Source organism: Tiliqua scincoides, chromosome 8 (assembly GCF_035046505.1).
Source record: "Tiliqua scincoides isolate rTilSci1 chromosome 8, rTilSci1.hap2, whole genome shotgun sequence".
Classification (NCBI taxonomy): domain Eukaryota; kingdom Metazoa; phylum Chordata; class Lepidosauria; order Squamata; family Scincidae; genus Tiliqua; species Tiliqua scincoides.
The window spans coordinates 9,534,746-9,558,649 of record NC_089828.1 but is presented as its reverse complement, the minus strand read 5'-3'; the positions used below and the strand labels follow the sequence as shown (position 1 = coordinate 9,558,649).

Sequence of the window (23,904 nt, the reverse complement as noted above, 5' to 3'; positions counted from 1 at the left end):
TATCCCGAGGGGGTGACTAGCCCAGGGTCACTCGGGAAGGAGCAGAGATTTGAAGCGGGGCCTCCAGTCCATCGCCCCATCCTGGCTCCCTCTGACAAACAGCTCCTTGTGAACAGGATAGACCAGGGAGCTCTGCCTGCCCTTCCGTTCAGGCCAGTGCGGGCTTTCCACCAGCAGCAGCGTATCTGGGCTGCCTGAGGAGCTCCACCAGCAAGACGTGCCGGACTTCCCGCCACAGCTCTGCAGGTCAGGCGCACAGCTGTTGGTAAGACGGCGGCTGTAGGCAGCTGGTGGGGGCCGAGCGAGCGTCTCGCCCTGCCCAGGGTAGGCCTGCCGCCCGCACTCAAACGCCGCTGCTTCCCTCGCGTTCCCTGCTCCTGCGGAGGGCTGAGCCTGGCAGGCCCGGAGCGCAGGAGGTGACGAGGGGCTCTGCGGCCTCCTGCCCGGACGAGGCCTCCGCGCAGCCCCCGGGCTCGCTGCCACCAGCCGTGGCGACGCGCTCGCGGGCGCGGGGGCGGCCTGGCTCCGGGCTTCCCTGGGCTAGACGCGCGGCGGCTGGGGCGTCGCCACGGCAACAAGGGGAGAACGCGCGCCCCCGCGAGCGGCGCCTCCGCCCATTGGCCACCGCCCCTTCCGCGCCGGCCAATGGGCGGCTGCCACACTGCAGGCCCGGCCCGTCTCGCCTGGGGGCGGGACTTCCGCCGCCTCTTTAGCTTCCCGCGGAGGCGAGGGCCGAAGAAAGCGAAAGTCGCTGCCAGCGCCGGAGCAGCACAAGAAGAACATAAGAACAACCCAGGAGAAGGAGGACCGCCCGCCTGCCCGCCCGATGGCTCCGCTCCCCGCCGCGGCCCTGCTGCTGCTCCTGGTGGCCCTGGCGCCCCGGCCCGGCCGCGCCTCCGACGTGCTCGAGCTGAGCGACGACGACTTCGACTCCGGCCTGGCCGAGCGCTCCGTCGCCCTCGTCGAGTTCTACGCCCCGTGGTGCGTCCGCCGCCCGCGCCTGAGGGCCGCCTCCACCCGGGTGGGCTGCGGCAGGAGGCTCGCTCGCTCGCTCGCCGGGGAAGCCCGGCCCTGCGCGGAGCCCTCTCCCCTCGGGGGGCGGGTGCGGGAGCGAGCCCCCAGGCGCCGGGACTGCGGCCCCCGGCATGCAGCGCGCGGCCGTCCGGACTGGGCGGGACCTCGCGCCGTGGCTGCTCCTGACTGGCCGGCGCTGCTGCCGCCGTAGACGGGATCGGCGCGGCCTTCGGGGACCGGAGCGCTCAGCCAGGCGCCTGGGCGGGGGCTCTGCCGCAGAGCTGTTGGGTCTCGTTGGTGCGGGCCCTGCCCGGCCGGCGGAAGGGGCGGCACTGCGTAGGCTGCCGCGCGGGAAAGAGCAGCCCTCGCTCGGGAGGCGCTCCTCACTCCTCTCCACCTCCCCAGGTGCGGCCACTGCAAGCGCCTCGCGCCAGAGTACGAGTCTGCTGCCACCAGGCTGAAGGGGATTGTGCCCCTCGTGAAGGTGGGTCGTGCGGGTGGGGCGGGCCTGCGGAGATGCCCCGGAGAACCTGCTGCTCTTAGTCCGCCGGCCTTGCGGACTGGCGGGGGAAGAGCCTGCCTAGCGAAGGCGCCGGAGGGAAGGGCTGGGTGGCGCTGCTCTTCCGTGCTTCTTGGGGCGGCGGTGTTGAGGTCTCCAGCAGCTGCTGCTCCTGGGAGCCTGGAACGCCAGCCTAGGGAGAGCCCGCCTGTGTTCCTTCCTAGGTTGACTGCACAGCAAACTCCAACACCTGCAACAAGTATGGAGTGAGCGGCTACCCCACACTCAAAATCTTCAGGAACGGGGAGGAGTCCGGCACCTACGATGGTCCCAGGACAGCTGGTGAGGGCGGCTTCCGTTTGTTCTCAGCTGTAGTCTCCGGCCAGGTGCTCAGACTACAGAGCTTCAGCACGTGAGCCTCAGCGGCAGCAGTCAAGAGTTGCCTGTCGCAATGACAGAACACCTTCCTCTCGCTCTTTGCTGGGCGCTTGGTGCTCAGCAGTCCTATGTGGGTGGGGGAGGAACACAGCAGTTCCTCATTGTTGCTTAAGGGGCCTGGTCATGACCTGAGAGTGAAGGCTTGCTGCTGTTCTGCCTTGGGGGACTGAACGGGGCCTTAACCCATTTCTGCCCACCCCACTGATGAACACATTTGATCCCTGCTACATATACGCAGTGTTGGGTAGAAATGGCTTAATGCGGGTGACCAACGTGTGGCTCTGTTGGCTGTGTCCATCCTCTTGTTAGGGATTTGGTTCTCTTGTTAGGGACTTGGATACCTGCTTTCTTTTCTCAGATGGAATTGTGAGCCACCTGAAGAAACAAGCTGGGCCTGCCTCAGTTGCTATTCGTGCTGATGACTTTGAGAGATTTATCAGTGAGAAAGATGCTGCGGTGGTAGGTATGTAGTTGGGAAATCCAGTTGAAACATGCCTCTTGCTTTTATCTGTTGGACATGTGTATGTTTGCTTTTATGTTAGTGTTTTAGTTTTTGTTATGCTTCGTGTTTTAAGGGAAATGATTTTTGTTTGTGGTTTAAATTGTGAATTTTTTGAGTGTTACTGTTTCTGAAGGCTGAAAAAAAAGGAAAAATCATTATGCAAACGATTCCTTTTTTTCCTTTCTATGCCAAATGGCAGGAGAGTTTCTCTAGTCCAGGGGTTTCCAAACTCCTGAGGCAAGTCTTTGCAGCGGAGGGGGCGAAGGCAACGACGCAATTCTCGGGATCGCATTGTGAAGGGCTGGTGTTTTTACTTATTGAAGGCTGGTACAGGGTTCAGGAGTTGCAGGGAGCCCCACACAGCCCTCCGCAGGTTTCCAAGTTTGGGGAAGTGGTTTGTGATAACTTTTTTCAGTATTTTCAGGGCTGCATGGGTCTCCCCGCAATTTGTGGACCTTGCACCAGCTCTTAACAAGCAAAAGCACTCCTCTTTGTTCTGTTAGTGATTCTGGGGATTGCATCGCTACTCTTCCTCTTCCCCTGCTCCTTAAGAGGGTAGGTGCTAATGCTGATAGGCAGGGGCATTGCGACACCCCAGTTTGAGAATCTCCATTCTGGAGCTTCTGATGTTAGATGGCACTGTGTGCATGAATCCAGCCTGTGGCCATGAGCAACTTCAGGCATTACCTGTGTTCCATTGCATCTAGGCCATTGTGTGAACCTGAGTGGCTCTGTGGTCCTTTCCACTTTTTACCCAAGGTTCTTGCAAGCCTCTCTTAGAGGTTAGGGGCCAGGCATGGTCCTGGAGAGCTGGCCTGCTCATGCGTGTGGCTGGGCTGGCTGGTGAATTTTTTCTAAATTGGGGAAGTGGGTAAAAAATTGGCATTCTGTTGCTTCTCTTTGTTTTACACTGATTTGTTCTTTGTGGTGTTGTGCAGGATTTTTCAAAGAACTTTTTGGTGATGCACATTCAGAGTTCATGAAAGCTGCAAGCAATTTGCGGGATCACTACCGCTTTGGACACACCAGCGATGAGGGTCTTATTAAGAAATACGATTCAGATGGCGAGTATGTCTTTGTGGGAGATCTTGATTCTCAGTTTGTCCCAGTTACAAAGAAAACTCAGTGATGGTACTAAATGCCCAGAGTGCTTGGGTGAAGGAAGTTGTCTTAGATTCACACATGTCCTGTTGCCTTTGGACCTGCTCATGGGCTTCAGCAGATCTACCTTGTCCCATAATTGGCTATTACAGGACTCAAAATAGCCTAGAAATGAGCTGAGTAGAAAAATTAGACGCACAAGGCTGGCTTTTACTGAACCATTCAACCCTTGGTCCTTGGAAATCCCATAACAGTCAAGAGGTTTACACTCTGGGGATCCTGGGAACAATTTCAGTTGGCCTCTAGGTCAGGAGGTTGTGCCTGTGCAGGCATTTGCTCTTTGCCTGCAGGCTACTGCACCATCAACCTGGCCTGACTGGGTGTGGGACAGCAGCAGAAAGTTGTGAAGAGGCTGGAGGTGGAGGGGCAAACAATGGAAGCTGGGGGGTGCTTTGGTGTAGGGAAAGTGAAAGGGGCATGCTCAGGTGCCATGTGTCTGCATCTGCTCCTCCCTGAGCCTGATCATCGCTCTTCATAACTCTGCCTGTGTGGCAAGTTGTTCTTTGTAAGTAGCTGGGCTTGCAGCAGGTTGCTCAGAGAGGATATTGTCTGACTTGGTTGGGCTGGCTGTATGAAGCAGATTCCAAGTCTAGTTAAGCTTTGCTGTTGCAATTGTCATTTTCAGGCCATGGGTTGTACTTTTCACACTGGTACGTACAGTACTATCACTCCTAGTGCAAAACTGGGTCCCTGCTGGGCTTGTGCTGGCTTGTTTACCTGTAGGAAGCAGGCAAGTCACAGCTTGAGTTGTTTGCTGTCTGTCAGCTTTTCCTTGGGGAATTCAAAGCAGCTGGGACTCCTGCCAGCTGGTTGGATTGGGTGCTATGGTTGAAGCAGCACTGTCTTGAGGGGTGTATACGCGGCCTACTATGTGGCCTACCATGTAGCATACGTAATATATGTGGCTGTTACGGTCCTTTTTTCAGAGACATCTTCCTCTTCCGTCCTCCGCACTTGGCAAACAAGTTTGAGGCAAACTCTGTACGATACCCAGAAGATAAGTTCACTACAGGCAAGATCAAAAAATTTCTACAGGAAAACATGTGAGTGCGGCATTTTCTTTCCTATTTGGAAACATGTCTTGCTTTGTATGTAGATGGCATTTGGACAGTCACTAGCATCACTAAGCAGGTGCGGGAGATGCAGATCATGCCGTCAGAGGTGGCAACACCTGAAGGTGGGCCATTTTCTTCTCCAAACCAGGTCTTCGCTGCCCACGAGTCTCTGCAGGGGAGGGGCTACAGCAGTGGTCTTTCCCCAGGGTGGTGGCTGGCCTTCTGCACTAGCCTTGATGAAGGGATAAACAAAGTGAAGTAGCAGGTGCCATACCATTAGTCAAATGCAAAACCTGACCAGTGCCTTTGATTCCCCCACAGCCTCATGGGAACTGTAGTTACTGTGATAGAGTTGGTCTCTGCTGCCACCAAATGTCCCCTGCCATGATCTCAGAGCTTAGGGGCGCCTCAGAGATCCTGCAGTTATCATTTTCACTGAGTTTGGCTTCCACCCTTGGCAGCTGCCAGGACCAGGCAGGAGGTCCATTTTTAGCCAAGCAGGGAAGTCTGTCTAGGGCTGGTCACAAAGAAGCCTTCTTCCTCCCTGGGCTCTCAGCATGATGAAGTATTGGCTAGTTTGCCTGCTGAATTGTCATTGAGCGCAGCTGTGCACCTGTTGGCACTGATCACTGTTCAGCTGGACCTGGGGCCTTAGATTCCTGATTCCTTTTCAGGGTTGCTGTTCTCTCTAGCTCTCCCCTGCTCTTCTCAGTATACTTTTTAAGAGCGTGCATATAGGCTCGATTACTGTCTTGCTTTATCCATCCTTCCATCTTCATTCACTAAAACCACTGTAGTGGTTTATTTGTAGCACGGATGCTGCCAGGCTTTCACGGCCGAAGGGATGGCTATTTGCAGGCATTGGCCAGCGATTAGGGGCCAGAGACATTGGCCCATGGCTGCAGAGAGAGGTTATTTGCAGCAATTTTGCAGGTGTGTGTCCTGTTTGAGTTTAGTATCCATAGTACTTGCAAATTATTTCTAGTCCACTTACATAGCATTGGGGGCTAGCACTCTTAAGTTGCTAGGCAAGTTAAGTAGGAGTAGCTTGGTGTTTTGGGTGGGTGATCTGTACTGTGGAATACAAGAATAAAATAAAGTTAAAGACGGTGACGCTTTAAGTTATCACACTGGATGATGCGGAGTGACACCACTGGGGGGTGCAACTTCTATGTTTTAGCTTTGGCATTTGTCCGCACATGACTGAAGACAACAAGGAGCTGATCCAAGGACAGGATCTGCTAGTGACCTATTATGACGTGGACTACGAGAAGAATCCCAAAGGCTCTAACTACTGGCGCAACAGGTGAGCAACCTGGTGCTGGTGGTAGCAGGAGACCATCATGAGGAACTGAGGAGGGCAGCTGCCACTACTCTTCTGTATGGAGCTCGGCTTCAAGCTAGCTGGTTCAGTAGTAGAGAGCTGGTAAGAGCTACATTGCTGGTGGTGGGGCCAGGCTAGATGCAGGGAGCACTTTCTCCCACTAGGAGGCAAGGGAAAGAAGCCAGCAAGAGAGTGCTCACGTACAGCCTGAAGGTGGTGGACCTCTCCCTTTGCATTCGGGGGGGGGGGGGAGACGCAGGTGTGAGGTAGTGGTGCTGCTTGTCTGAAGCAACTCCTGCAGGGGAACGTAGAGGAGCAGTTGTTTTGGTTGTTGGGAAAGGGGCTAGGAATCTCATGTCCTACATGTGCACCATCCAGGTGAGTAAGGGCTGAAGGACTTGGTCAGCTGAGAATGGGGTCCCTGGCAGGCTTCCTCCCACAGCAAGCGTTTGGAGGGTTTGACCAGTCTGAACAGAGGCTTCCCAAGTCAAGGGTTGGACTCTAACCTTGCCAGGTCAGATTGGGGCAGAGGCATCTTCCAGTAGGGCAGCCAGTGTCCCTGGCTTGACCCTGGGTTGTGAACCCTGCAGAAGGAGCAGCTCTACCTATGTGCTTAGGGATGACCTTCCTGTTGGGGCAGTGCTGGGTACTCTTGCCTTCTCAACTGCCTTTTTGGAGGCTCCGCTGGGCTCTCTTCCAAGCATTGGGGCATTTGGTCACCAAGGACCTGAACTAGTATATGGTGTGGTTCTCCTTTCTGCTGGCTCCAGTTAATGGTTCTGTTTCTTGGCCATGTCGGAAACAGGGCTGGATTCAACCTTTTGCCTGGCTGTGGAAGGTTTCCATGCCTTGACCGTCTGCAGCAACTTCCTGCTTTGACTGGGGCTCCTTTCAGTCTGTATCCATCTCTTCTTCCACAGAGTGATGAAGGTGGCCCAGAGTTTCCTGAATGCTGGACATAAACTCAACTTTGCTGTGGCCAGTCGAAAGACATTTGGCCATGAGCTCTCTGAGTTTGGGTTGGACAGCACTGCTGGCGATGTCCCTGTTGTTGCCATAAGGACTGTCAAGGGGGAGAAATACGTCATGCAGGAGGAATTCTCGTAAGTCCACCCCTTGACAGCCACATGTGAGCCTTGGGGTGCCCCCCTTCTCTGGAGTTGTTTTGGGGGAAGACCCTCCAGCAAACCTGCTGGCCTACAGCATGGGCACCAAACAGCACACTACAGCCTTGCTTTGGTTGTACACTGTCTGAAATGTTGTTTTTGTGTGTGTGTGGTGCAGTCGTGATGGGAAGGCCTTAGAAAGATTTCTCCAGGATTATTTTGATGGAAACCTGAAAAAATACCTGAAGTCAGAGCCCATCCCCGAGAACAATGACGGGCCTGTGAAGGTAGGAGCTGCTGCTACTCTGTGTGTCTTTCCCCCAGTTGGATGCCCTGCTGGCACTGGCTTCAGACAGGCTATCCTCTTTTTTGTGGTGGCCGATCAGTTTTGTGGTGCACTGCTGATGCACATGTCCCCTCATTCCCAGCCTGTGCAGATCTCTGAAGTTATGCGTAACCTTAAATATGTGCAGTGAGCTTGTGTGCAGCAACAGTCCTGCAGTGCAATACAGGCATGCCCCTGTATCCATTGGGAGATCCGTTCCACGGACCCTGCCCCCACGGATACAGAAACTGTAGGTATGGGGACGCCTGTTTCAGTGGTGGTTTCCTGGCACGCATTGACCTAGTTTCAATGCTTACCAAGGCAACATCTATCCTGTTTTAAGTCATTTCTGCCCAATGTAGCATATATGCAACAGGGATTGAATCTGTACACCTGTGATCTGGGCACAGATGGGTTAAACAGGTTGCTCTGAGGGTTTAGAGAGTTTGCTCTGGGACTCGGTAGCCTGGGAAGGCAGCTCATCTGAAAGAAGGAACACTCTGATCCCAAACCTCCACTGCCTTGTGGCTACATCCAGTTATGGAAGAGGCTTCAGGAGTCAACCTCGAGGCAAAATCCGGAGCCAGAGTCCCTGAGGCAGTTCATGGCTGAACACAGTCGTGTTCTGGCAACTCCTGTGACACCGCAACTTTCATTTCAGCCACGTGGAGAGGGGGGATTTGCTGCATGGGTAACAGTCTATCCTCCATATCTACTTTACCCAGGCTTCGTGCACTGGAGAGGACGCTCTGTTCCAGAACCACCGTTCAGAGCGTGATACCATAGTCTTCCGAGACTGAAGGATGCCAAGTTCTGAGGGTTTAAGCTGACTTTGCACAATATCAACCTGTTTAAACTGGCTCTAATGTTAAACAGGAAACAGAAGTTAACCACTTACTATTTAATGTTAGAGCTAGTTTATACCAGTATTTAGATTTCTGGCAGCCTGTTGACATTGCACCATAAGCTTAACCCCTCAGAGCAGTTTAAGCAGGATCTGCATTGCCCTGGCAAGCTTTGAACTGATGTTAATGCGCATGGGGGGAGAGACGGATTCACAGATAATTGAAACCACAGACATGGGGGCCCACCTGTATAGTGATACGTTTACGTTTGGTGGTTCATGGCTAAGAAAACATGAGGTACTACCACTGCTAGGGACGTTTTTATGCATGTTTGTATAAAGCTGCAGTGTGACTGGCTGTGGAGGGTGGCTTTTTGTGCATTTTTTTAATGCAGCCTGCCCAGTGCATGGAGGCGACCTCAGGTGCTGACTGGGTCTCGGCTTTGCTCACTAGCCCCTGCACATTTCCTCTCCAGGTGGTTGTGGCTGAGAACTTTGATGAGATCGTGAATGCTGAAGGCAAGGATGTGCTTGTGGAGTTCTATGCCCCTTGGTGTGGACACTGCAAGAATCTGGAACCTAAGTACAAGGAACTGGGAGAGAAGGTAGGTCTGACTGGTGCTGGGAGCAACAGCAGTGTGTCTGAGCTTGGCATCTCTTCCCAAAGGCTTTTGCCAGCAGATGCTTGGGGGTGGGGGTTTGCATGCAGGTGAACAGCTTTCTTGTCGGATTGCTCCCTTCTGGGCATGGAGCAGCAGGGAGGGACTTGCCTGGTCTACTGCCAGGAGATGTGTGTTGCCTACTCTCTCTTAACAGCTTGGCCAAGATCCCAATATCATCATCGCCAAGATGGATGCAACAGCCAACGATGTGCCTTCTCCCTACGAAGTGCGAGGGTGAGTGGGGAGCAGCTCTGGTTTCAGCTGGGCTTGCACAGGATGAGCCTTTCTAGGCACCTGTGCACTTAAGGGGGAAGGCAGCTGGCCCTGGACTACCATACTGCTTCCTCCAAGAGCTGCTGTGCCATTCTTGGGCTCTAGTGGCAGTGGGGGGGCTAGGCAGTTGCATCATGTGCCTAGAAGGACTTCATGGGGCCTGACTATCTCCTCCTCTTGGTTGGCAGCTTCCCTACCATTTATTTTGCGCCTTCGGGCAGCAAGCAGAGTCCAAAGAAATATGAGGTGAGTTGCTGAGCCTGTTGGGTTTCCTGGAGCAGGAGTGGGAAGAGGGCTGTGCAGTAGCAGTGCCAGCTTACCTCCCCTCTTGTGTTCTTCTGGTAGGGAGGCCGCGAGGTGAGCGATTTCATTAGCTACTTGAAGCGTGAGGCCACACACCCACCCATCCTGCAGGAGGATGAGAAGCCTAAGAAGAAGAAGAAGGCACCCAAGGAAGATCTGTGAGGGCCAGGCACCCATTGGTCTGTGGAGAAGGCCTGCAGCCCCCATGGGGGCCAGAGTCCTGTGCAGCAGCAGCAGCTGGGGAGAGTGAAGCCATGTGGCATGGGGGCCCCTACTGCTGCTGCATTCATTCCCTGCCCCTTGGCTATGGAGGCCCTGGACTGGTTTGTGGGGGGGGGAGGGCTTTATTTTCTAATTTTTGTACATTTGGAAGAGTGCTGAAATAAAAGTCCCCCTTGGCCCCCAACCACTGCTGCTTTATGTGACAAGGATGGGGAGGAGAAGATAGTCTGGGCTGCTGCAGGGGCTTTTGCTGCTCTGGAGGATTTGAGGCTTCAGGGTGGTCCTGCCCAGCTCTTGCTGTCCTCCTTGCCTGCTGAGTAAGAATGAATTGCTTTTTCCTGCTGCAGTGGGCAGGTGGGTGCCTAATGGCCTGGTCTTCTCAAAGAATTGCAGGTGCTGATCTTAGCAGGAAAGGCATAAGTGCTGGAAAGTCCCTCCAGAAGCAACACTGGTGCTCCCTGAACCTACTGGGGAAAATGCCTCTCTAACCACCTTCTGGCTTCAGTCAGAAGATGCCATAGTCGGCACCTCATACGATAGGGTTGGGGTCCACAGTGATAGGAAGTGGCAAATGGGCTGCTTTGTCGGCAGTAAGCCTCAATGGCCATAAAAGGACTCCAGCACAGCTGCATTGGAGCCTGGCTGCTCTAGCAGGCCCAGGGGCTCAGCACATTGACCTTCCTGTTTCTTATGGAGGAGCAAAAGGCAGAGGTTGCTCCTCTGCAGAGGCAGATGGCTGCTGAAACTAGAGCAAGTCATGCTGGTTCAGTACCAAGTAAGCAGTGGTTGATCTCCAGTCCTGGAAACTCCCAGTGCTCTTAGAAAGCTGTCTCAGTCTATGGAAGCCACTGCCCCAAGATGGTGTGAAGTGCCACTTCTCAGTTTCATTGCATGAGCCAGTCAAGCCCTAGTATGGGCGGAGAAGGGAGGACCTGGAAGAGGCTGAACAGAGACTAACCTGAGCAGGATTTTATGCAGGCACTTGAAGCTACACCCCTCCCTGGCCCAGAGCTGCACTTCCTAGGCCAGAGACTACAGGTGCAGATACAGTAAGCTCTAAGCCCTAGAGAAAAGGTACTAGAGCCCAGAGAGCCATGAAGGCTGGTAGACAAACTTTCCATCTGTGTCACACTGCAGCAACATCTGCTAATGAGCCCATCAAGGAGTTTTGTGTGCAGTCGGTCAGTTTGTGACACTGAACAGCATATCTAACAGCTTGGGCCGGAGGATGCTGCAGTCCGAGGCCTGTCACCTTCCTCCACTGTAGCTTCTGGCCCCCGCTGCAGGCAGGCTCTGCTCAAAGCTTAGAATCCGTTCCTTGATATGGGAGAGCTTTTTGTGCAGATACTCGCAATGCTGCTTCTCTTGCTGGTAGTTGGGGTACACCTACAGCAGGAAGTACATATCAGTGCACTGCCCAAGAAAGGACCACAAGAGCGAACAGCACTCTGCTCCAGCCTCACCTGCTTGAACTGCTGGTATTCCTGCAAAATCTGACTTTCAAGTGCCTGAAATGCAAAAGGTGGAGGGGTGAGTGACCCTGAGTAGGAGTCAACGCCGCAGTACTGCCCTGCTGGACACAGCCCAGGGGCCCACCAGATTCCTCTGGGAGCACTAAAGACAACAAGGTGCCTGTGGCGTTTTGTCATGCCCTGGCATGCAAAGAGAGGCCTCCTGTAAAAGCCAGAGGCTACACACAGCTGGCAAGTGCTTTCTCCTCACCTTGTAGTGTTCAGTCCCTCGCTGCATCACTCGAATCCTGGCCCCCAGCTGAGCAAACCTCCTGCTCACACTTGCAATCCTGGCATGGAGGGGCCGGTACTCAGCGTAGTCTGTGCTGAAGGCTTCTTTGTAGGCCTGGCATTGCTGTGCGGAGCTGATGGGGCCATAGTTCCTACAACCCCAGAAAGAAGCAAGTTATCTCCAGGAGGCAGTCCCCCTTGCCCTTACACATGGAGCACGTGTGTTGGAAAGCAAGGCAGTGGTGCCAGCAGCTTCAGCCTATTCTGGCCTCCAATCGTACTCACTGGGAGTAGTCGGGAGTCTCCTGGAGCCCACCATGGCAATGTCCACCTGGAGAAGAGGCACGTAGAGAGAGGCTCAGGCCCCTGGCTGTATTGGGGGAAACTGCACCTGTCAAGGTATTTGAGGCATCCTTAGGTCTCAAAAAGAGCCAGAAGAAGCCCGGCCTTCCACTCAGCCTGCTTGAAAACCCACCTGCCCCATTAGCATCCTCCTCACCTGCATCAGCTGAGAGGAGCTGTTCCGCTTGCAGTGCCTCCCCCTGCTGGTCTGCTTCAGCCTCTCCCTCTCCCTCCTCCATTCTGAGCAGCTGTCTTGTGATGCTGCTGAAGCAGGGCTGGCTCTTCTGGGTTGCCATGGGTGCCACTTTGCGTCCCCACCAGCTGGTCTCGGCTCCTGGGAAGCCAGGGCCCTGCCACCTTGTGGCTCGTGGCTCCAGGGCTGCGCGCAGGGCCTGCCTGCTCTGGAAATGCAAACCTCCAGCGTTTGTTTTATGCCAGGCACCGCCTGACAGCCAGCAGGGCTCCCCTGGGGCTGAGGCGCTGACATAGCAGCTCCTGGCTGGTGGCTTAGGAAGGCAGCTGTCAAGGTGGGCATCAGCACTGCAGCTGTGGGGAGGGAGGGCGAACCTGCCCTGAGAAGCAAGCAGACCTTGGCAGTCGCTCCCTCCTGCCCTCCGAAGGCTGAAAATCCAGAGGGGAGCCTAGAGCCATGGAGGTGATGCAACCACAGCCTGGAGATGGCTTCAGCACTTGCTGCTGCCAGCTTTGCCTTCCAGCATCCCCCCTCCCCTGCACCACCTGCCCCAGAAGTGTGCTACACACCCTCCTTGAGGGACTGCCAGCCTGGGAGGCAGGTGGGAAGGGCCGGGCCCAGCCTTGACGGGCTCGTCTCCTGGAAGGAAAGGAAGGAAGGCACAGTGAAGGCTGGGTAGCTGGTCCGCTCTCGGAGCCAACAAGGGGCAGCCCCTTGCCAGTGCTTTACCTGTGGGAGAGCAACGCCGGCCCTGTCAGGTGGGCCAGGCCATCCTCCTGTGCCTGTCCCAGCAACAGCTCCTCGTCCTGGCCACGGCAGTGCAGCTGCCCCACCTGTGGGGCAAAAGGCCAATGAGGGGACCCTGGCAGGGAGGGGCGCCCAGCAGCCTCCCGGGCACCTGCCCATCTACTCACCTCCTTCAAGGCCACCAGCCCCTGAAGCCTGGCCTGGGGGCCCAGGCCGGCCTGCTCTGCTCGGCCCAGGAGCTCGGCCTGCTGGTGGGGCTGCAGGGCCAGGAGCTGCGCCAGGAAGGGACCCAGGGCGCGCAGCTCCCCCCTCGCCGGACCGTCCCCGCCGGCAGCTGTCGCAGCCTGCACCCTCGGGGGACGAGAAAGGCCCTTCTCTGCGGAGAGAAGCCGGGAGGCGTCGGAGCGGGGAGGCTGCCCTGGCGCGCCCCCGCGCACCGCTAACAGCGGCTGGCCGGGGAGCCGCGTCCTTCCGAGGGCGAGCGGTCGCCTCGAAGCAGCCCCGCCAGAGCCGACGCCCTCCCCGCCGCCCCCGCCCGTCTCACCCTGGCGCGGGGGGGCAGCAGCAGGCACGCTGCCCCGGGACCCTCTCTCCGCGCGCGGCTGGGGGAGCCTGCAGGCCGGGGCCTCCGCCGTGGCGCAGAAGGTGAGCCGCTCCCGGATGACGCCTTCGCTCTCCAGCCTGCCTGGCACAAGCGCGGGGCGTCAGGGCGGCCGGCCAAGGCTGCTGGCCCCCCGCGCGGCGCCCCCCACCTGCCTGCTGGGAGCCCACCTGGAGGCGGACTGACGGACGCAGTCGAAGCTGGCCTGGGGCTTCTCCTGGCTGCAGCGGGACAGGTAGAAGGTGAACAGGCGGCTGCGCGGGCCAGGCCTGCCGCCGGGGGGCCGCGGAATCCGGAGGTACTGCCCGGCAGAGAGGAGAAAAGAAGCGCGCGGGGTCAGGCCGGGGCGCTGGTGCTCAGGCAACCACCCCCGCCTCCTTTCCCCTCCCGCCGTGGGGATCGAGGCAGTGAACGAAGAGTGGGGGCCGCCCCGGGACTCTCCGCCGGGCGTGGAAGGCGCTTCCGACGGGGCGGACGCCACGAGAGCGGCTGGAGCAGGAGGAGGAGCGAGCGATGCGCGCCTGAGGGCCCCGCAAGCTCGGGCTCGAGGGACTCACCCCTTGGCTGCCCCGGAAGGCGATGACGGGCCGCGGCACTCCCTGCGGAGGGAGGAAGACAGCCTGTTAGAGGCGCCGGCGGGTGTTCGGCCGGTGGGTGCCCGTCCCCGCCGCGCCCGAGCTTTACCTGCAGCCGCCGGTGGGCCAGCAATGCCTGCAGGGCCGCGTCGGTCAGCTTCACGTGGAAGAGACTGAGCCGGGAGCCCCGGGAGCCAGGCCGGTAGGAAAGGCGCGCCGGCCCCTCCGACGACGGCCGCGGCATGGCTGCAGTGAGCGGCGGCGGCGGAGGAGGAGGCAGGGAGGGAAGCCGTCTGGGGACGGGGCGGGGCGGCTACTCCGCTCTCTCACTCGCCGCAGTCGGGAGGAGGAGCGCCGAGGCGGGGATGCCCCAGCGGACCCCGACTCAGCGCCGCTTGCTGGCTGGGGAGGGAAAGGCTCCGAGCGCGCCTCCCCCGTTCGGCCTGTGCCGTCCTCGAAGGGCGGGCGCTGCCCCTTGCAAGGCGGGGGTGCCGCCGCCGCCGCCCCGCGGCAACACGCCCGGCAACACGCCGCGGCAACACGCAGTGGACAGGCGCTGGGACCTCAACCGGCGCAGCTCGTGGCCTGACGCCCCTGGCCCGGACCGTCGTCCTGCAGCCCCTGGCCCTGCGCGGTGCAGGCCTGGAGGGAGCGCTGGTGCTCTGGGCACAGGAGGCCCGCGTGGAACTCTGGCCGCTGGGACTGAGAGCCCACGAGGAAGGCTGGCCACAGGCAACCTTTGGCAGCCAAGGGGGAGGGCTGGAGAGGGCCAGGTGGGCCCTTCCTGGGTGTAGGCCAAGAACCAGGGAAGCAGCTTCTGCTCGAGGCAGGGGGAGCCTTGATGCCACCTGAGGCCCGGACGGGGAGCCGAGGCCCCTCTGAGCTCTGCGGCCTGGCTCCACTCCCAATGCTCCAGCTGTCATTTGTCCACAAAGCTGAAACACGGAAGGCATCTCAGCAGCAGGCCTGGCCCCAGCCAGCCTCCAGAGTGCAAGGCTGGGTGAGTGGGTGGCCGCTGCACCATCCCACTCACCTCCACCCCTGCTCTCTGCCATTTGAAAGAGCAGGGATGGGGCAGGCACAGTCATGTGGGGAGAGGACACTGGGGCCCAGAGCTGACTTCTCCCCTTTCCTTGGGCCCTTCCTGGTCTCTCAGCCCATACAGCTGGGAGGGAAGAGCAGCTGCTCTGGACAGGCCATCCTCCTCCTGTGCTGATGGCCCCCCTGGGCCCCACAAGCGGCCAGCCCTGGCCACAGACCTCTGGGTGAAGGCAGCTAGGACCTAGGTGGGCTGTGCTTCTGGACTTCCCGCCTGCTCAGGAAGTGAGGCAAGGGCGTGTCCCAGTGCGCCCCTCTGTGTGTCCTCAGCCATGTGCTGTTCATCACACTAAGCCTCTTATGGTCCAGGGCATTTGGTAGTAATCCACAGAGGGAAGGGGGAAGAGCATTCCCCAACCTTGACTGGGATGGAGGAGGACCAAACAGGGTCAGCCTCTGCTCTGCAGGAAGGAGCTCTGAGCCACAGTGGCTGTAGTGCAAGTCCCTCGGGGGCCAGCAGAACCACAGTCCAGCTCCACCATGGCACCAGCCTCACAAAACACTGGTGGGGACTTTGCTCCGCTGCTGGTGCAACTCCATGCTGACATCCTCCAGGTACCAGCACAACTGCAGGAGGGAAAAATATGGGCAGGACCGCAATGAGTGACTGGCACCAAATCCTGTGCTTCTTCCTGGGGGCACACACTACTCCAGGCACCGACAGGACATTGCACTAGCCTTCCTTCATTTTTCGGCAAGGACAGATGTGACTCCATCAGTGCAGACACAAAGCACGCAGCGCCAGCACCACCCAAAAGCCGCCCTGCAGAAAACAGCAGAGCCAACTGAAAGCCAGCCCCCCATCCCTGCAGGGCACTCTGGAACGATCCTTCAGCTCCTGCCACCCAAAATCTGCTTAGAGATCCAGCAGAAACAACAAGGAGGCACCCTGTCCCACCTCTCGTTTCTGGGGTAGATCATCCACGAGACCAGAGCACGTTTAGTCCCAAATCCAGCACGGAAACCACACTGTAAGAGGACGAGACAGTCCGTTCTTCCACCCAGGATTTCCTGGCCCAAGTTGCCAGTCATGATGTCAGTCAGTCAGTCAGTCAGTCAGTCAGTCAGTCAATGGAATGCCCTCTCAGGCTTGGGTGGTGTGTGGGGTGCTGCTGGAGTCTGCCTGCTGCCCAGCAAAACATTAAGAGGGGTTGGCAAAAATGGCAGCTTGTGTTGTGAAAGCAGAGGGGGAGGCAGCACTGGCTGGTCCCTGCTCAGGCCAGTGGCAGCGTCTGGCACGTGTTTGTGGGAGTTGGTGCGAGCAGCCCAGAGGGCTTACTCTAATCCCCCTGCAAATGCAGTAATGGAATTACAACTGCTCACAGCACACTGCCTGCTGGTGGTTGGCTGGTCAGCCAGTCACTCTGGCTGCTTCAGGTGCTGCTTCTGGGGGGCAGCAGGAGAAGAGCACTGGCTGCCCAAGACCCCAGTCTGGGAAGCCCTTTCCCTCCTTTGGGAACCTGCTGGCTGGCATCCTATTGCTGGCAATGCAGGACCAGGAGACAGCCCAGGAAGCCAGTGGCAGGCTCAGGTCACCGCTGACAACGGGAGGCAGGGACCAGAAGCCTGGGGGAAGCCTCTGCCTGGGGCGGAGAGTCCACTTCCAGCTGCCGCACACGACCATCCCGCTGCCTTCAGCCCGGCACGAGGAGCAGCCCTTTTACCAGCGCCTGGAGCACTTGCTGGCAGCGGGAGCAACAGCAAATGACAGCTTCGAGGAACTCTTTGCTGCTGATGACTGGGAAGACCTCCTAGGTGAGATGCTGGGGGGGGGCACACATGGGTTCTCCAGTGGTCTCCCCAGAGGCCTGCTGCCAGCTCTACCAGAGCACACACCCTTGCTGATGCACACAGCATCTCTGTGGTCTTGTGACATCCTTAGCCCTCAGGAACTGCTAATGGTCAGTAGGGTTGGCATCCAGGGAGATTGGTACCCATGGCTAGCAAGTCATGCTATGAATCCACAACCAGAAGGCCTCTGCTGCATATACTGGAAGGGGTGGGCACGGGGCGGGCACACCTGCATCTCTGAGTCTTCTGGACTCTGGGCTAGTGGCTGAACTGTGAAGGTGCCTTTGAGCAAACATCAGCCCTTCCCTGCTGCGAGTGATCTGTCCTGCCCAGCCCCACTGCTTCCCCAAAATGCCATGAGCTTGCACATTCTTTCCCAGGCACCAGCACCCTTGGCCTAGCTGTTCTGAGTGGGCACCTCTGTAGGTGACCCACAGCACCTGCAGGCTGCCTTGACTCCCTGGGTAGCAGCCCTTCAAGGTGCAGAGGAATGAGAAATGGCTCACAAGTAAGAGCCAAGCAATGCACTATATTCCTTGTGGTGAACCCTGAGGAGAGAGAAGGGCCTCTGGGAGAATGGCACAATAATCATGCCCTGGCTGGCTTGAGAAAGACTGGTTCCTAGGCAATGGCTGTGTTGGGGAGCCCAGGGGAGCCTCCCCAGCATCACTGCACCTGGCCAGCCAATCCAGAATGGTGCCCTGATCAATGCCAAGAGGTTCAGCAAAACCAGCGGGGACACACTCCTTCCATCTAGCTACTGGCATGGATTGGCCACCAGGCAACCATAGCTAGAATGAAAAGGATCTAGATCAGTGGTCTCCTCTAGAAACCCCTAGGGCTGCATTGCCTCCACACACTGAAGCATCAGCCTGCCCTGCTCTGGCTGCTTTCACAACCCAGGATGGGCAAGGGTTGGTGGTGTGCGTGGATGGCTGCATGCTTCCAAGGATTCTGTCCATGTCCTCAGACTAAGCAAGCTGGGAACATTCCAAGGTCCTGGACAGTAGCAGAAGCAGTGCTATCCTCACAAGGCCAATCAATCAGCTTTCAGTTCCAAGTGATGCCAACCACATTATCTGCGAGGGGCCATGCACACTGGACCCAGTGGACTGCCGAGACGTTCCAAGCCCTGAATGCTCAGAAAAGCTCCGCCAGCCAACTCTGCCTGGATACTGCTGTGGCTGAAAAGGAGAACTCTTTCTTCCAAACAAGGGGTCTAGCCAGCCAGTGTCTGGATCAAGTCCTCCCAAGCTTTTTGCCACCCTTGCTCTGGCTGGTGGCCTGGCCACTGCAGCATCCTCAGCTCTTCAGAAAACCAGGGAACTTCCTGGGAGGGGGGCACTGGGGAGCAGTTGTGCCAGCTTCTCTCTTCTACTGCATAAGAACATCAGAAGAGCCCTGCTAGATCAAGTGCAGGGCCTATCTAGTCCAGCTTCCTCTATCTTACCACAGCCCACCAGATGCCTCTGGGAGCACACAACACACTTGCATCTCGCTGCCATCTCCCTGCATCTAGCATTCTATTTACGCTCATACCCCCCAGCAAAGACACTAGATTGCAATTGGGTTTAACTTGTCCTCACGGCTCCTGCACTGCCAGGACTCCTGGGGGACAGATCTGGGAGAGAGGCCTGGCAGCTGTGGCAGGTTTCTGTCCCCTTGTGCTCTGCAGAGGATCGGTGCCTGCGGAAGCGGCTGGTGAGTGGTGGCCAAGGGGAGAGTAGCAGGCCACGGCTGGGCCAGGAGGTGACGGTGAAGCTGCTTGGAGTCCTGGAGGACCAGAGCCTGGTGGAGAAGGACCCCCAGCTGCGCTTCATCCTTGGCCAGGGCGGGGCCATTCAGGTGAGGCTGGCTGGGCTCCTGCCTGTGGGAGGGGACCAGCCAAGGGGGACCTTTTGGGTGGCTAGCGAACCCCTCCTTCCAGCATTGCTGTCTTGACTGAGCCTTTGCCTGGAGACTTCTGCTTTCCCCAACAGGACACCATGCAGGGTCTCTCCGGAAGCCCCCTTCAGATCACTCAGAGCTGCTTTTTTGGGGGGGGATTCCTGGGACCCGCCCTGGGCCTCCAACATTGCCTGGCTTGCGAGTGTGGGCACAGCCGCAGCAGCCCCCCAGCACCTCTTTTCTCTTGCTTCCGCTGCAGTGGCCTGGTGCACAGTCAGTGTGCCTCGGGGCTTGTGACTGGCCTGTTCTTTGTGGCTGTGTCCTTCAGTCCAACCATTCTTGACCAGCCCACAGCTTGGCCACAGTGCAATGCCCCTGAGACTCACTGGCCAAAGCAGCCTCCCTGTTCCTCAGAGTCCAGTGCAGGCGACACAGCCTTCTGGGGGCAAAGCGGGAGCCTTTGGGGATGAAGCCAACACCCTCAGCACCTAATCTGCTTTCGCTAGGCCTTGGAGCGCGGAGTGCTGTCCATGCAGCTGGGAGAGGTGGCACTCCTTCTTGCCAGGCATACCTGTGCCTACGGCCACTTAGGCAGGTAGGGCAGGCTGCTTGGGTTGTGGGGGGACTGCCAGCTGCTGGAGCCACTAAGCATTCACCACTGCTGGCCTTTCTCCCCCCTCACCAGGGAGCCAGACATCCCACAGGAGGCCGCTTTGCTGTATGAGGTGACTTTGCTGCAGGTGCGCGATGGCCCTGATCCAGCCCACTTGCCAGCCACCCAGCGCCTTAGCCTTGGCATCCAGCAGCGGGAGTGGGGAAACTTCCACTTTGAGCGGGGGCAGTATCAGCAGGCCCTGGACTCCTACCAGCTGGCTCTGCACATCACGGCACTGCTGGGGACAGGTGAGGCACCCTGGAGTGGGGTAAGGCAGAGAATCTGGCTGGCACAGCTGGGGGGGGGGCTGCTTGCTAGGACAGTCTGGGCTGGGGCTGCAGCCTGCCAGGAAGTGGTGCCTGATACCCTCCTCAGGGCAGGAAGGGGCCCTTCCCACCCCTTCTTCACAAAAGGTGCCTGTCACACTCCTACTAGGAGTCAGGTGCCAGGCTCGGAGTGCTGGTCCTGGTACTGGAATGTGTGTCCCGGGCTTCTCTCCAGAACCCCTCAGCCCGGAGGAGGAGGAGGCACTCCGAGAGCATCAGGTCAAGTGTCTCAACAACTGCGCGGCTGCCCAGCTGAAGCTGCAACAGCCGGAGGAAGCCCTGGCTGCCTGCAACAAGGTCCTGCGACTGGACCCAGACAATGTTAAAGCCCTGCACAGGAAAGGGAGGGTGAGGTGCTGGTGAGGGCATGTGGGGGGTAGAGGTAGGCCGGAGCTCGAATTTGGGGTGGGTAGGTGGAGGCGCTACTTCCTCAACTTGTTGAGCTGGCCCCTGGCAGGAGTGGGAGGCCTCTGGGAACAGGAAGTGGGCATTGCTGGAGCAAAGGGCAGGTTGGAGGGAGCTTATCTTCCTGGCAGGCAGACCCCCCCCCCCCCCACGAGCACAGCTTCCTAACTTCCCCCTTTCCCTTCAGCTATTGTCAGAACAGGGAGAAGACCAGGCTGCCCAGGATGCCCTGAAGAGAGCCCTCCAGCTGGAGCCAACCACAAAGGTGGGGCCACAGAGCTTGCCCTGCAGCCAGGAGCAAGAGGTGGCAGTGGCCAGTAGCAGGGGCTTGACAGGATTGGCACATGGAGGCAGAACTGTTGCTCATGGCCTTGTTCTGGGGCACCCAAGGAAGATCCTGGTGAAATTTTTGCAGCGGTCCATAGGGGTAGCGGGGCAGACCTGAGTGTCCGTTCCACCACTCAGGCTTTCTTGTGTCCCTGGCCCCATCCTTTAAGGGCCTCTGCTGGACCCCCAAGCTTTGCCTGGATTTCAGGAAGTTCAAGAGGGCTAAATGCAGGCCAGGGGAAAGGACCTGTTTATTCTAAGTGTGATTTTCAAGGTGTGTCCTTCAAACTGGTCTTAGGCAGTCAGAGGCTGACCATGAAGAGCATGCTTAGTGGTTACTGCTCAGTGCATCACTACCAACACCATCACCCGTCCTCTGCTTTACTGCAGCCAACAGGCCAAGGCAAAAGGATGAGCAGCTTATTAAACGCCAAAGGGCAGGGTTTCTGAGAGTGCCACAAACGTCTCCTGTTTCAAGAGAGAAACTTGGGATTCTGCAGCTCCCCTTCTGACAACCCCCTCACCTTCGCAGCTGCAGCTAATCTGGAGGCCTTCTGTCTTTCACAATCCACTTGTGCTTTTTCAATAGGATTTCATAGATCTGAACTGTTTGCACCCTGTTCAGCTGATCAGGTCTTCTTGAGTTTTCCCCCAGTCGCCCTCCACCCCCGTTTGCTCAGCACTCCAACAACTGGCTGTTTCTCCTCTCTGGACTCCCAAATGCTCACCAGCAGCATCTGGCAGTCGGGCCAAACTGCTGCCTGACCTCCTCCTTAAGCCATTCACACTCCTAAGAGTCCTCCAGTCTCACCTTGCAATAGACGTCTCCCCGATTCCCTCTTATTTCGGACCAATCCTGTCCTTGGCACATACTTCCAAATCCTCACAAGTGCCCTCGAAATTTACAAAGAAATTCTTCACTTCTCCCTTCTGCCTCTTGGCTCATAACAAGGCATTTCAACACCAACAGGGCCCAGGGCTGCCCCAGAGACAGCGATGCTCCTCCATTGGCCACAGTGGAGTTTTGACTGGGGCTGCCCCTGAGCTGCGCTCTCCTCCCTTTCCCAGGTCAGCCTTGCCCCTCTCATCTTGGGTCTCCCATACCACCAGCATTTCCGCACACAGAGTTGCTTTCTCTGGTGCACCTTCTCCCACCTCACCTAGCAGTGGCCATCAGGTGGAGTGAGGTGGCAAATGAAGAGGAAAGGAAGCCAACTCCAAGACAATGGCACTGCCAGATACTTATGGGGCTGGGGGAGAGCAGCAAAATAAACCACTACCCACCCACACACCACCCCTTGTATCTAGCTGATCCCTAAGCTGACCAGGTGGGTGGGGGACACCCAAGGGGTGCAAAGGGAGGCTTGGGAGCTCTTGTCTTCAGGTGGGTCCAGAGATGAAGACTGAAAACTCGCATCTGGAGGCAGCAGGTTAATACGTTGTTTACTGGCTCTCTCTAGGCCATCCATGTGGAGCTCTCCAAGCTGGCCAGGAGACAGAGGAGGCAGCTGGACCACTCCAGTCCAGGAGAGAGTCTCTTGGAGGACTTTCTGGTGGCCACTGTTGCTTCCAGCTCTCAGGTTTGTCACCAGGGTCACAACACCCCACCCCTCACCTCCCTTGTGCAGATCCCTCCTTGCCTCTTCATCCTGACCCAGGCCCCTTGGCCCAGAGGGTACAGTATCCCCTGGTATCCTCCAGCTGATTCCAGTGGCAACCAGGTGGTCTTTGGGCCTCCTACCCCGCAGGGGCAAGGCAAGCTGTCACTGGGAGGCTGCACAGCAGGCCCTGCTTTCTCTTTTGCAGACAGGAGGCCCTGCACCACCACCGTCAAGCTGAGCAGCTGCTCTTCTGGAACTGGCACTGCAGCTTTTCTCATTTACCAACAAGCTGGGGACTATGCAGGGGACCGGGACCGGGTCCAGGCCAAGGACCTGCAAGACACTTGTGGGGAGGTGTCTCCACCCACCTCCCCCATAGCTCCAGCACACACACTGGAGGTGGAGGAGCCAGGGCTCCCAGGTGCCCCTGCAGGGGTCAAGAGGACTGCAAGCACCAGGAGGAAACCTGATGACCACCCTGCTGGGCATTTTGTCATAGGAGGATGTGGAGCAGCAGTGCTAGATCGAAACATGGGCTCCACACCTTGCCCAGCCTCAGTGGCTGTTTGGCCTACTGCATCAGTCGGGGTGGCCTGGAGAGGAGGGCAGGCAGGGCCTTTGTGCAGTAGCTGCTCAAGGGGGTGGTGGCCAGTGCACTGCAGGCCAAACCTTCTCTGCCACCTCACCTGGTGGGCCGAACATGGGCTGGGCTGGACTGAAATTCCTTGCTGGGCTTGCAGCCCTGTGGTCTGAGCTTGCTCCCCTGAGAGGAACAAGCCAGTCTCTCACCTGGCCCAGGATCAGGCTTGCATCTGGCAGCAAAGGAAGGTGACAAGTCTAAGGAGAGACCAAAACATCCAGCTGTCTAGGCAAAGGATGAGATCCCCCCCCCCCCGGCACAAAAGCAACACTCTGCTGTGGGTGACTGTGATAATCCATAAGAAGGACGGTTCTGAAGCAGGCAGATGCTCCAAATAAAGTCACAATAAAGTCATTTGCTCCAAATAAAGTCACAGTGTCAAGCCAGCTCCTGCGTTCTACAGCACTTGTCACCCAACAGGTGGTGAGCAAAAGGACAGGGGAGAGCATTTGGAGGAGCCCCAGCAGTTGCCTGCCCCGGCTCCCCCCCCCAAGATGTGTTGTGCTTGACACCCACCCCTTCCCCTGCTCAGTCAGTAGGGCAATATGAGGGCTACTCCGAAAGTCCGTTCTGCTCGCCCTACCCCCCGAGACTTCGGGAAACCCACTGAAGGCCGCTCAGAAGCCAAATCCCCGGCCACCCCGCTACTTCATGCAGTCTCCATCGGAGTCGAGGCAGCTGTCGTGCCCCGCCCAGGACAAGCTTCCCGATGCCCTCCAGGAAGGAGGGCGTGTGTGTGCTGCGCCTGCGCTCTCCTGCCTCCGCTCCCACAAGTGTCCATTCGCTTCTTGTTGCACAAGGCCTGTCTGGAGGGCTTGGGGTTGTCTCCGGGAGCTCACAGCCCCAGCAGGGAACTTGCCACCAAACTCGATCTGCTGCGCCCCGAAAGGAAGCACACTCGCTCGGGAGGCAGGGGCGCGATGCCTTCGGGCTGCTTCTTCTGGGAACTATGTCCCAGGACGCGCCCCGACTCACTCCGTGGAGGAGCAGGGCGAACAGCGGGGGGGGGGGGCTGAACACCTGCGCTGCATCACACTACTTCCCCGCAGTGGTTTTTGAAGAGCCAGCGGCACTTTCGTTCCGAACAGCCCTCGTGTGAGCCCTGCACCTTCGTAGGCTGCAGCCCCACCGAGAGAACAGTGCTGGGCGCGTCCGTGCGGAGGTCGCAGCCTGCCATTGACTCCCACCAGGCGGCCTCAGTCCGAGGAGACAAGCGAGACTTGCACCGCCGGCCTCGCGCTCTCCA

At 57.9% G+C, this 23,904-nt stretch overlaps 2 protein-coding genes across 2 annotated transcripts; one reads left to right on the top strand and one right to left on the bottom strand.

Moving 5' to 3' along the window:
- Positions 1-699: 699 nt before the first annotated feature.
- PDIA3 (protein disulfide isomerase family A member 3) lies at positions 700-9,862 on the top strand. Its single transcript, XM_066634877.1, has 13 exons — positions 700-981; positions 1,420-1,498; positions 1,738-1,855; positions 2,310-2,414; positions 3,392-3,521; positions 4,541-4,657; positions 5,850-5,975; positions 6,914-7,096; positions 7,278-7,386; positions 8,745-8,873; positions 9,085-9,164; positions 9,392-9,449; positions 9,549-9,862. Exons 1-13 carry the CDS (start codon positions 827-829, stop codon positions 9,666-9,668), a joined length of 1,509 nt encoding a protein of 502 aa, XP_066490974.1. The 5' UTR covers positions 700-826; the 3' UTR covers positions 9,669-9,862.
- A 1,114-nt stretch (positions 9,863-10,976) lies between these two features.
- ELL3 (elongation factor for RNA polymerase II 3) lies at positions 10,977-14,172 on the bottom strand. Its single transcript, XM_066635396.1, has 11 exons — positions 14,038-14,172; positions 13,791-13,952; positions 13,524-13,654; positions 12,920-13,433; positions 12,735-12,838; positions 12,575-12,644; positions 11,970-12,213; positions 11,756-11,801; positions 11,451-11,622; positions 11,192-11,236; positions 10,977-11,114 (listed from the first exon to the last, which is right to left on the bottom strand). Exons 1-11 carry the CDS (start codon positions 14,170-14,172, stop codon positions 10,977-10,979), a joined length of 1,761 nt encoding a protein of 586 aa, XP_066491493.1.
- Between the last annotated feature and the right edge of the window lie 9,732 nt (positions 14,173-23,904).

Bases quoted from the DNA above. Each gene is read 5' to 3' on its own strand.
- ELL3 (XM_066635396.1), bottom strand. From the start codon at position 14,172: ATGCCGCGGCCGTCGTCGGAGGGGCCGGCGCGCCTTTCCTACCGGCCT. The intron at 13,953-14,037 runs GTAAAGCTCGGG...CTCCCTCCGCAG, and splicing joins TGGCCCACCGGCGGCTGCAG to GGAGTGCCGCGGCCCGTCAT. The intron at 12,839-12,919 runs GTGAGTAGATGG...TTTGCCCCACAG, and splicing joins GGCTGGTGGCCTTGAAGGAG to GTGGGGCAGCTGCACTGCCG.
- PDIA3 (XM_066634877.1), top strand. From the start codon at position 827: ATGGCTCCGCTCCCCGCCGCGGCCCTGCTGCTGCTCCTGGTGGCCCTG. The intron at 1,856-2,309 runs GTGAGGGCGGCT...TTCTTTTCTCAG, and splicing joins CGATGGTCCCAGGACAGCTG to ATGGAATTGTGAGCCACCTG. The intron at 8,874-9,084 runs GTAGGTCTGACT...CTCTCTTAACAG, and splicing joins ACAAGGAACTGGGAGAGAAG to CTTGGCCAAGATCCCAATAT.